The following is a 12,443-nucleotide window of genomic DNA, read 5'->3' as shown; positions in this document are numbered from 1 at the left end:
TGCCCTGCCTCAGGGTGTTGCTGGGATTTGGCAGGGGCCTGTCCCAGGGTCTCCCTGAGTCTGTAGCATGCTCAGGTGGAGCCATGGCCCAGCAGGTGGAATGGATCTGAGGCTTCCAGTTCTAAACAGGCCTCCATGGCCTTGCCTGTGGTGCCCCCATGTGGGAGACAGCTGTGTTCTAGAAAGAGGCTTGGTGTGGGAACCCTGTGTTGCTTTTCTCTTGCTGTGTGACCATGGGCCAATTCTCTCAGTGCATAACCCTCTGTCACAGGGTTATGTGGGACTCTTTCAGGGGCATGGTGTGTTCTAGAAGAGTAAGGTTTTAGTGGATCTATGGATCTCTTAGGACATGGCTGCAGGCCGGCAGGGGTCTCTGGGGCTTGTAGGAGAGGGGAAGGGCTGGAGAGTAGCCATGACCTCATTAGAAGTGAGTGACCTGACAATTTGTAACAAAGGGGCAGAAGGGGCAGGGCCCTGAGCAGGACCTATCTGGGCATATGCCAGGTGTCTCTGGGTCAGCCCCTCCCCTCTCTGGGCCTCAGTTTCCTGGCCTGAACATGTATTGAGGTAGGGCATTGCTGCCTGGTCTCCAGTAGAAGGGGAAGCGCTCTCTCAGTTCCTTCCCTGAATGCAGACTTCCTGTTCAGCCATATCTAGGGAGTTGGAAGGCTGAGCCCTGGACTGAGGACCAGTCTTCCTCCACTCACTGGGCAACCTCACAGGCAGTGCAAACCCACTTTTATCATCTGTGAAGAGGGGCAAAACTTAACCAGTCTCTCCCAGCTCATCCTTGACTTGGGGCCAGGCAGACCCCAAGACAGCCTCCACTGGGTCCACCTGCCTGTGGCCCCTTGCAGCACAGGGCCTCTGCCTCTCCCCTCACAGATGTGCACACACACACAATTCCACCGTGAGGGAATATGGTGGTGCCATGTGGACCCATCCACAGCTAAACCCACTGGCAGAGCTGCTGTGCCCCCATCTCTACAGTGGCAGACCCACATGCACAAATCATGTGTTCATCTACAGGGACACAGACTGACACTGCCTGCTCTAGGGGACACACATGCACATATCAGTGGTGCCTGTGATTCTGGAGACACAGAGACTCAAACCCAAAACCAGGCAGAGCCGTGTGCAACACACAGGCACTCCCCTGTACATTAGTGCCTCGACACACAAGCATAAGCTCGTGAACACACAGGTCTGATCTAGGCCTGGCCCAGCTCAGCCCCAGAGCTATTCTGGGCCAGGCCTGGGGCCAACAAGTACAGAGGCAGCCAGCTCCCAGCAGGCCCCAGCCTCTGTGTCACAGGCCCAGGCCATCCAACTCCAACCCCCATGCCAGGCTGAGTCCATAATGCCCTGGATCCCAGCCTGGCTCTGTGCCTACCCACATCTTCCATAGAGAAAAACCTCGATCCCAGAGATTTCAGGTTCCAGGAGAGAGCTATTCACAGGGTCCCCTGGTCGCTACCCACTGCCTTGCCCATAGCTTCCAAATCAGAGGCCCTGGAGGCTGGAATGGGTCACTGCAGGAAACCCACAGGAGCTAAAAATAGTACAGGAAGGACAAACATATTCTGCAGGCCACCATTTCATATCACCATGTATGGAGGGGATACTGTCTTCTAGGGAGGGGACACTTTTCTGGGAACTAGGCTGGGGAATCTGGGATCCAGAGCTTCCCCACCCTAGACTTGATGAACTCAATTAGGGTTTGGGTGCAGGGGCATATGGGAGTCTCATATAAAACAGAACAGCCCAGGGAAGTAGGCAGGGCCTTGGGTTAGAGGCAGCAGACTGAGTTGGAGGCCCCAGCTCCTGTAGACCTCAGACAGGGCCCAACTCCTCTCTGGGCTTAATTCTTCATAAAAAACAGGAGACTAATAGTCACACCAAATGCTAAAAATCCCTCAAAGACTTTAGCTTTCAGGAAGTTTGTTCAACATGGTATTTAATATTAGAGAATTGGAAATAACCAAAACATCCAAGCATTGGTTGAACCAGGAGTTGCTTGGTATTTATATGGTACACCATAAAAGTGATAGCAATAATCATAACACTAGGTTTCTCCAAAGAGCTGGTGATGTGCAGATGCCAAGATGCTGTAGTTATACCTATGTGATAGATAAGGGTCCAAACTCAGAAGGCTAAGAGCAGAGGCCTCATTCTGGGTAAGCTTCATTGAGAGCTCACAGCTATGTGATCATTTTCCAGAAGTCTTGGTGCAGTTTTAAAGTTAATACCTTCAGAAATTGTGACGTATAAAGCTACAAAAATTTGCAAGAAACATGATTTGAAGTTTTAATCATTTAAATTTTCATTATGTTAATTAGATTTTGTGAACCCTGAATAGCTCTTACCTTTTCAGTCAACTTTTGCCATCTAAGGGTAAAAAAAGGAAATTTAATTATACTTTGAATGGTGTTCCTTTTAAATTCATAGCTTTATACTTCTGAGGTTATTAAAGCTTAAAACTGTAGTAAGACTTTCAGAAATCAGAGTCAGTGACTTTGAAGCCTATGCGATAATATTATATTTGATTCTCCGTGTGTGTATTGGTGGGACAAAGGATCTAGGGTGCTTGTGTTGGGTAAAAAGCTTCAAATATAGCCAGGCACAGGAAGTTGAGGCAGGAGGATCGCAAGTTCAAAGCCAGCCTCAAGCAACTTTTTGAGGCCCTGTCTCAAAATTTAAAAAAAATAATAAGAGCTGAGGATGTAGCTCAGTGATTGAGTGTTCCTGGGTTCAATGCTCAGTACACTCCCTGACCCCCACCTCCCAAAAAAAAGCTCTGGGTCCAAAGGCTTATGAGATAATACACTGTGATATCTCATCTCTGTTCCAGGCCCTGCAGAGAAGTGGAACCTACAAGGAACAGTGCCATCTCTGGGTACAACAGGATCACACATGATTGTATTCCTGTCCGGATTTCTTCACTGGCTTGCCCTACTTCTTGATGGACAGAAAGACAGAATTTTACAGAAAACTGTAACATCCCTTGCTGAGCTACAAATGCAAATAGGAGCCCTGTAAACTGCAGAGGGCTATGTGCCCCATCACGGAGAGTATATTCAGGAGTTCATGTCATCCTCACATTAGCCCTGTGATGGGTCTTGCCCTCTGCATTTCAGAGATCAGGAAACAGAGGCAGAGAAGAGGAATGGTTTGCCCAGTGCCACAGGCAGGTTCCCTTGGTCCCAGCCTAATTCAGCCTCTCTGAACCCATGCCTCAAGGGTGATCGCCATGGCTGACTTCCCCTAGCCTGGCCTGGAGCTGATGGCCTGAAGAAGTGGGGGCCAAAGAGCTGTCACCAGTAATTTGGGTTTCAAAGAATTCCTATTTGTTTTGGCCAGGGTTTGCCTGATTTGGGTGGAGTAGCCCAGCCCACCCTGTCCCCAGAATTTTCACCAACTGTTAAGGGTCTCCTCAGTGGGTCCCTGGTCCACTTTCCTGCCTGCCCTGTCATCTACAACTCCTGATATGCAGGTGTCTGCTACTGACCCTCTGCAACCTGACTTGATCCTTGCCCATCGATGGCACCCCCAGACTGGAGCCCCAAGAGGCTCTGGGTCCAGAGTCCCCAGCTGTGATGGCAAGGCCTTGCTGAGGGGAACTAGCCCCCTCCCCCACCCTGGCCTGGGCAGGTCTATACTGGTGTCCTTGGTGATAAGAGACCTGGGCTGCTTCTCCTAGCACTAAGCAGGCAGGAGATAAATAGTAATGGAAAGAAGGAGGAAGGGTGAGGAGGAGTCTCCCCACTCCAGACCTCCCTACTTCTCTCCCCCAGGACTCCACAGCTCCTCAGAACCTCCCTCTACTGCTGAGTTGTCAGAGCTCAGTGTGGGATCAGGACCAGAGTGCAGTGTGGGCCAACTTCAGTGGGAGGTCAGGGTCAAGGTTTAAAGTCAGAGTCAAGGATCTGGCTGGGGCAGAAGTAAGTCAGCCAGGGTTAGACAATGACCCTCCAGCCCTTCCAGGGACAGCCCACCCTACCTTGGGGGGTATAAGATACTGGTTCCTTCAGGAACCTTCCATAACACCAGCAGCTGGTGGCTCTAAGCATGCCATCCCCCCTCTCCAGCTCTGGTGTCCAGGGTGACCAGAGCTGCCTCTGGGCAGGAAGCCAGCCCAGAAAGCCCAGGACATCCCTGAGCGCCTGTCACCATGGCAACATGCCCACTATGCCCCCCCAACCCAAGTCCTGTATGTTTTTTTTCAAATCAAGAACGTCAGGAAAGGAAGGGCCTAATAGATCAGCAGATTCCTGTCCCTCCCTTTGTCCCAGATGGAGAAACTGAGGCCAAATGGAAAAGGGAGGGGACACCTGTTGATTAAGGACCCGTCCCCAGACTGCCCTCCTCCCTCTCCCCACCCCCACCACCTCAGGGTCGGGTTGTGGGGTCTGGAGTCCGGTCTCCCAGGAGGCGGCAAGGTCGGGGGAGCGGGTTCTCCCCTCCTTCCTCTCTGCTTTCCTCTCCCCTCCCCTCCACAATGACGGTGCGGGCTGCCTCCCAGGAACCTGACGCCGACGATGAATAAATGATGTCTGCCAGTGGCCAGAGCTCACTGCCACGGTCCCCAAGCGCCGACTGGCCGGGGGCGGTCACCGGGCACCTCCGCGCTGCCACTCGCTCCCGGATCTGCAGCGGAGCGCGCGCGGCGGGAGGAGATGGCGGGGCGGCGGCGGGGCGCGGGGCCCCTCTGGGCGCTGGGCGGTGCCGCACTGGGCTTTTGCCTCGCGGGGGTCGCCGGGCAGCTGGTGGAGGTGAGGCACAGCATCGCGGAGGGCACGGGTGGCTGTCACCCTCCAGGGTTGGGGTGCGGGGTGTTGGTTTTATCCTCTTGCCTTAGGAGACCTGGCCTAGTGGGTTGACAGCCCTACCCCAGTCGTTGCCAGACCTTGAGGGGAGGGCTCAACCTTGTTCTGATGGGAGGTCACAGCCTCTGGTTTCCTGAACATCAGTCTGAAGGGGGAGTCTCATCCTAATCCAAGGCATTCCTGATCCAACTGGGGACACAGCCCTGCCCCGTGTCATGGGGAACATAGCCCTATCTTTCCATCTGTGAACTCCTGAGGGAGTATGTGCATGCACCCAGCCCTTGGTTTCCTTGACCTCTAATCCGATGGGGAGATTCAGACCCTGAATTTAGGGTATTCTGAAGGAAATAGCCTCTGCTTTAGAGAGTCTCCAGGGGACTCTCTTGGGGGCGGCATAGATTTGGGAAGGAGATGAAGGCATTCCAAACTGGAGGTGTTGACAGCAGGATGAGGAGACCCCTTATGAGCAGCCAGGTAGAACACTAAGCCCAGGAGGGACGGGGCAGGCAGTGCGGGACCAAGGAACTCGGGGATCAGACAGGCTCCTGGTGATAATGGGGAGATACGGAAGGTTTCTGAGGAGGAGGAGGTCAAGATGAGTTCTGGTTTGGGAATAAATTAGAAGGGAGCACATCATGGGAGAGCCGGGAGGATCTGCTGAGACAGCCCAGGAGGAGGAAAGAGGGTGACGGGGGTGGTTGGTTCATGAATCCGGCTGGAGTCTACAGCCTCTCTGGTCCCCTCTGTACCCCATTCCTGAAGAGCTTGGAAAGGAAGCCAGAGAGGGAGATGGCAAAGCAGACCTAGAATTCTGGAACATGAGGCCAGAGAGAGAAAGTCCAAGATTAGGGAGAGGTATTAGGTAATTAACAGTCAGGGAGGAGCTGGGGATGGAGCTTGTGCAGGCAGGGCAGCCTGGAGGGAACAGGAAGACCCAAACACCAGAGGCTGAGAGAGGCCTCCAGGGAAGGCCCTGAGGCGGGTACTAGGGGACAGGATGGGATAGGAAGGACAGGACAGGATCTGAGAGGACCCAATCTGAACTGGATGGTCTGAGGTGGGGATATGAGCCGTGCACCCAGTGTAGCCTGTCCCTGCTGCTGCTGCTGAATAGGAGGTACGACCAAGAGGCCTATTGGAGTCAAGTGTCAGCTTCAGTGTTGCTGTAAGAGGAGCCAGGCTGGCCCGAGCCCCATGGAGCACACTTGGGCCCCTCACCATCTGCCCTAAAGTCCCAGTACCGAAATTGAGCTGGCCAGGTGCAGGCAGAAGGCTGGGGCAGGGGTCAAGTCAGTTCTGAAGCAAGGAGTCTTCTCCCTCACCTCCAGAACTCTTCTCCCTGCTCATCAAAGGAAATTGCATTTGGAGTCTCTGCCTACAACCCAGGCAAAGCCCAGCCCTTCCCTCCAGGGAAGCACCTGAGAGATGGGCAGGGCTGGGGTCCATGTCACCACCTGCAGGCATCACCCTTCGTCAGGCTGGGAGGTTCTGAGGGAGGCAGGGCCTTCAAACTTCAGAATTCAGACCCTCAGTAGAGCCCACCATGAGGAAATGCCTGGGCAGAGGAGGGCTACCCTCTGCCCAAGACCCCAGTGGAAAGAGTGTAGAACCAGCTCCACCCACATCAAGGCTGGGGCAAGGATGTGTGGGAGCTGAGCTCTTAGCTGCCTGACTGAGAACCTGGGAACTTCACTCTGGCCTTCCGGGTCCTCAGGCATACAGCCCAGCCAGGTCAACACACCAGACCTTAAAAATAGGGAACACGGCCACTGCCAAACCCTGACCCTGATGCCTCAGAATGAGCCCGACCATACCCACACGTGCTCCAGGCACACATGTGCCCTGTACCCATATGTGGTCCCCAAGTGTGTGTCTGATCCCATACATACATCCAGGGGATGATGTGGAGGAGTGGCATCTTCTTGTCAACTTACCATCAGGTTAGGTAAAGAGAGCTCCCCAGAGACTCCTGGAACTACCCCACACCAATTACAGGTAGAGAAAATGAGGACCAGAGGAAAGACAACTCCCACCCCCGTTCAACCTGGCAAGGGGAAAAAAAACCCCAGGAATCAGGTACAATCCCAGGCCCACTGCACCTCTGGGCACAGGTTGCTGATCCTCTGCAAGTGTCTCCCAGCCATGCCAAAGGCTGGTATTCATTAGGTGAGGGAGTACCTGGCTCATGGTAGGTGCCCAGTCCACATTTATGGTTGGGGTGGTAAGAAGAGTTGGCGAGTGATTGAGTGACAGATTGTCTTTCTTTCCCAAAGAACCAAAAGGGACTCCTCAAGTCTGTCTTTATTGGGTTAATCAGGGGACAATATATCACATAGATGTCCCAGAGTTCTCTCTCTCTGAGCAATGATCCTTACTCTTGCCCCTCAACCAAACTGATGTCAGAGATAGGGTGAATATATCCCTTTCTAGTCAGGACAGGTTTTGCTTAGATTGCACAGGACAGGGTCATGTCCCCTAGTCACCCAGGACAGAGTCCTGTCCCTTCAAGATGACAAGGGCAGGGTGGTCATCTAGATATACAAGACAAGGTTGTGTCCCCTTAAGACACCCAGGACAGAGCATATCCCTTAGACCCAGGACAAGGTCATGTACTCTTAAGACAGCCATGGCAGGGTCATATCCCCTAGACACACAGGCAAGGTCATGTACTCTCAAGTCACCTAGGGCAGGACCATGTCCCCTAGATACCTAGGACAAGATCATGTCCCTTCAAGACACCCAGGTCAGGGCCGTGTTCCTTAGACACCTGGATAGGATCATGTCCACCTGTACTCTGGGATAGGACTGTGTCCTCTAGAAACCCAGAGCAGAGTAGTGTCCCCTAGACCCTAGAGTAGTCATGTCCCCAAATTCTCAGGGCAGGGTGGTATCATGCTGAGATGGGAGGTGGCTGACTGTACTCTGCTACAGCTGCGTTTACATGTTTTGGCCCACAGGTGTCGCTACTGCATTACAGACAATTCACACGTCTAGTCCTGTCTGATGAGCCTTCTGGTTAGTGACTCCCAGTAGCATAGGCAACTGTATGGGGCCACCTAGTGGGGATCGTAGTGAGATGGCAGAGCAGTAGAGCCCTGACTCAGCTTCACAGGAGACAGGAGAATGAAGCCAATTCAAAGTGAAGTAAAAGGCCTGTCCTAGGCTCTGGCCTTGGTCCTGAGACCCCAGCTGCCTGTGTGAGGCCTCCAACTGGATGGTAGCCCAAAGATGCTTTGAACCTGGCAAGGATAGGCTGTCTGCATTTGTTCCTTCAGGTCTTGGTTTCCCCAAGCAACAAACACCCTCCCACTCCAAGACCCTGGTGCCCTACCCTGGGACTCTGCTCAGTTCTGTTGTGCTAAGTCTGAAACTTCCCAAGGTCTAAGATATTGGTTGTGAATATCTAAGACCCTTGATTTTAGGGGGTTCTGATGTGCTTGGGCTGAGACCTGGGCCTCTCTTGGCCCCGTCCAGCCTACTGACCTCTGCCTGGCTCACTCCTCTCTCTCCCGACCTGCAGCCCAGCACAGCCCCACCCAAACCCAAGCCACCTCCACTGACCAAGGAGACGGTGGTGTTCTGGGACATGCGCCTGTGGCACGTAGTGGGCATCTTTTCACTCTTCGTACTGTGCATCAGTGAGTAGTTGCTCCCTGCCCTCCCCATCACACCGAAGTAGGGGCACAGCTTCCCCTGCCCCAGCACCCCTAGCCCCTCCAGTACCACCCCACAGGCTTAGAGCAGCAATTCCGGGCAGTGCAAGCAAACCAGGCACCCACAGGAGGCCCACTGTGGTTTCTGGCACCTCCTGATCCACACAAAGTCCCCATGGAGGGCCGACGGGCCAGTGGTGACCCAAAGATTTCTGCTGGACCCAGGGAGGCAGCCACACAGCAATTATGATAATTACAGGGAGCTCCAGTGAATCAAGGACGTGTCATTTTCCCCTATGGCTGGCCTCCTGATGATTTTCCTGCAGTTTGGCCAGCTTAAAGGGCCCACACCCAGGGGCCCCAGCAAGGCCAATCTCTACCAGAGTTCTCCAGACGCCTAGCAGATGTGGATCCCAAGTTTCAAACCCTGCCTGGTCAAATACCATTTCCCAGAATGACTCACACCCGCCCCTAGTCAAAGCAGGAGGCCCTTTCCTCCTCCTGCTGGGCACTTCTTGATGCAAAGTCACAGCCAGGCAGACTTGGCATGCTCCCCTCAGCCCTCCTCCTGGAATGAGGGCCTGGAACTTGGGAGGGTGGGCAGCAAATTGCATGACATGCAGGCCAGGTGTGCCAGGGCACAAAGCTGAACCTGAGAAAGTTTCCCACAGGGCAAATGCATGGAATAGCGGGTATCTGCAAAGCAGTAAAGGGAAAGGAAACCCATTCCCCCTGTAAAGACTCATACGGGAGGGTCCTCTGAGCTGCAGACCGGAGGGAGGCCTTGTGGGCGTTTGCCAGGTGGAACAGCTGAAAAGACATTCCATACAGAGGAGATGGTATGAGCAGAGCCCATGCCAGGGCTCAGCTAATGCCCAAGAGACATCTACTGACTGCACCCTGGGTGGGGAGGCTAAAGCTGCATTCAAGTTCTAGCCAGTTCTCCCCAGAGGAGATCTTGGGAGGGCAGGGTAGCCTATGGAGGGCCCATCCAGATGTGAGGGACTCCACGGAAGATGTGACATCTGATTTGCATGTGTTTCTCCTGGCACCAAAAGTACCCTTCAGAGAGCAAATATTCCCTCCTCCCTGATCTGAGTAAGCCACTGCATGTTGCTCCCAGCTGGGCTGAGGATCAGTCAGGCAGCTTAGTAGAGACCCTAAAAATCAACAGGTGTGCCTGCAGCTGAGCCCAGGTATCCAGAGAGGGAGACCAAGCTTAGCACCAAGAGGCATCTGCCTCGAGGTGGCCCAGGAGCAGCAGGTGCAGGCGGAAGGAGCAGCTCTGGGATATCCCAGAAGGCAGGATAAGGGAACCGTGGAGCCTCAAGGAGGTGCCTGGGGCCACATCAGAAAGTTGCACAGCATCACACCCAAAGAGGCACTAGGCCCTCAACCACAGATATCCCCTTCCCCTAAGCCCATAGAAGGGGTGAGGGAGAGTCCCAAAGGCCCCTGAGCAGCAGATCAGCACGTGTTACCCTCCATCGCACGGCTCTTGGGAGTGGGGAGGAGACCTTTCCCTGCTTTTCAGTCTCCTTGGGTCCAGGCGACTGTTAATGGAACACGACCTCTAGAACCCCAGAGGCGGGGGAATGGCCTCAGCCCCTGAACTTGTATCCCAAATCCCTGCTGTGGCCCTGGAACTCAACCCAAACTACTCTGTTCTCCTCTTCTTTGAAGAGAAGCAGCAGACCAGGCTGGGTGGGGCAGGCCTGGAGAGAAGAGCAGGGTGTGAGGCCACTTGTCTGCCACTGCCAGCAGCAGCCTGCCAAGCTCCGTCTGAAGCCCTAGCTCCCAGAGACTGGGACCAGCCTGCATGGAGCTGCAGTGGGCTTGGTCCTGAGGGGTTCCTAGTGGGGAGGCTGGCAAAGGTGGCCCAAGCCAGGGGTTGATGTGGGGAACCAACAGGTATGCCTAAAGGGGCCTGGAGAAGACCAGAGCATGGTTCTTTGGGTAAAAAAGTTCTGCTCTCTGCTCAGCTGTGTACCACCAGATGCACTGCAGAGGCCCTGGTGCAGCAGTCCCTTACCTCCAGTGTGTGCCCAGACATTACTGAGCCCCCGATCCATCCATTCAGGAGCCCAGTCCTGTCCAGACTTTGGGACTATCCCATTTGTTCATTCATTGTCTTTTTCTCTCATTCCGTGAGTCTGGGTGAGACCGGTGGGACCACAATATTTAGCTGAAGGGACACTGCCCTTGGTTGCACAAGAATACCCGAGAGGGTGCTCCAGCCCAGGTTACATAGGTCTGATCCATTTCCCCAAAATGGACCTGGCTTGGGCTGCCTGGGCCCTTCTGCCCACCCCCCCCCCCCCCCCCCCCCCCCCCCGCCAGGAGTCTGCCAGGAAGTTCTGTCTGGTCATCTGATTTATAATAGGAACCAGCTCCATCCCCTCCCCTGGGGCTGGGGCCAAGGTGGTCAGACTGTGGGGACCTTACAAAAATAAACTCAGTCCAGCTAGGTCCTGGCAGCTCTCGCCTGCCCTGCCCATACTAGACGGGCCAGCTTCATGCCCTGACCCAACTGGCGTGGGTGCAGCTGCCCTCAGCCGGAAAACCACTCCTGGAATAACTTGGTCTAAGGTGAACGCCCTGGGCAGGGTCTGGGCCCTCTTACCAGTTCCCTTCCCAGCCAGCAGGGGCCCAGCTTGCCCTCAGGGAGGCTGAGGAGGACGCAGCCATGCCCTAGTGTCTGAGAGAGCTCTGGCTCTGTTCTCAGAGGCCTAGGGAGGAAAACCTAGGAAGCGCTAGAGGCAACCCAGATACCTGGGATGCAGAGGCAGGATGGGCCATGGCTTGAGTCCCAATGTAGCCCTGCCTACTCTTCAGTACCCCATCTAGCCAGAAAGACCCTCAGAACAGACCAGGTATGTAATTTATGGGACCAGTATCCAAGGCTCCTTGTTCAAAAGTTAAGAATTTGCCAATAGAGCAGTAAGCCAAGCATGGGCATTTCTAAGCGTGGGGTCCCATGTAACTGCGAGGCTCTGCTCAGGAGGCCACCTGGGAACCCCAAGCTCCACTGAGCTTTTGTCAGGATGCTGAGCCTTTTGCTGGAGGCTCCTGGGTGAGACACGCAGAGGTGGGTGGAGGCAGGCAAGAAGTTTGGGTGCCACTCCTGGGAAGTCTGAAGCCTGGCCCCCACCAGGCCTGTCTTCTCCTCCCCACAGTTATCACCCTGTGCTGCGTCTTCAATTGCCGTGTACCACGGACCCGGAAGGAGATTGAAGCCCGGTACCTGCAGCGAAAGGCAGCCAAGATGTACACAGACAAGCTGGAGACCGTGCCGCCCCTCAATGAGCTCACAGAAATCCCCGGAGGTGAGTAGGCCCCAGCCCAGGCCCAGGGGCTACCCCCTCTTCTGAGTCCTACTGCCTGGAGTCACCCTAACTTCCCTCCACCCCCAGTAGGTTCAGGTGGGAGGAGCCCACACTCTCCCAGGGCACAGAAATTGTTCAAATTGAGACAAATAAAACAAGGAGACCATTCCACAGCAGAAGAGGTTCCAAAGGAAGAAGAAAGGAGAGAGTGGGGATAGGAGGCTCTGGGGCCCTTCTCGAAGCGCCCAGGGCCTGGCCTCCCAGTGCTGCCTGACTCTTCCTACCCACAGAGGAGAAGAAGAAGAAGAAGAAGGACAGTGTGGACACAGTGGCCATCAAGGTAGAAGAGGATGAGAAGAAAGAGGCCAAGAAGAAGAAAGGAGAGAAATGAGGAGGGGGTCCTGGCAGAGGCCACTGCGGCTGCAGCCCTGGAGCTCATGCCCAGGTCAGGACCGAGGCATCTTAAACTTGGAGCTCAGCATGGACCACAGAGTCTGTGATCAGATGGGGAAGCTGAGGTCAGAGCCACATTTTCATGGCCCAACAGGGGCAGGGACAAGACTACACAGGTGTTGGGACTCCCATCCTGGAGTCCACTCCTTCCCCCCATCCATGTGGGCACTTTCAGTGGGCCACTG

At 54.6% G+C, this 12,443-nt stretch overlaps 1 protein-coding gene across 1 annotated transcript in view; it reads left to right on the top strand.

Annotated features, from left to right (window-relative positions):
* Positions 1 to 12,443, top strand: part of Tmie (transmembrane inner ear) — a 13,534-nt gene extending 1,091 nt beyond the window's left edge. Inside the window, exons 2-5 of the mRNA XM_047532377.1 lie at positions 2,852 to 4,772; positions 8,347 to 8,464; positions 11,656 to 11,805; positions 12,096 to 12,443. Coding sequence (XP_047388333.1) covers positions 4,677 to 4,772; positions 8,347 to 8,464; positions 11,656 to 11,805; positions 12,096 to 12,196 — 465 coding nt within the window. The 5' untranslated portion in view covers positions 2,852 to 4,676 and the 3' untranslated portion in view covers positions 12,197 to 12,443. The remainder of the gene's footprint in view (positions 1 to 2,851; positions 4,773 to 8,346; positions 8,465 to 11,655; positions 11,806 to 12,095) is intronic.

This window comes from Sciurus carolinensis, chromosome 17, assembly GCF_902686445.1.
Source record: "Sciurus carolinensis chromosome 17, mSciCar1.2, whole genome shotgun sequence".
Classification (NCBI taxonomy): domain Eukaryota; kingdom Metazoa; phylum Chordata; class Mammalia; order Rodentia; family Sciuridae; genus Sciurus; species Sciurus carolinensis.
This window is presented reverse-complemented; position numbering and strand designations above follow the sequence as displayed.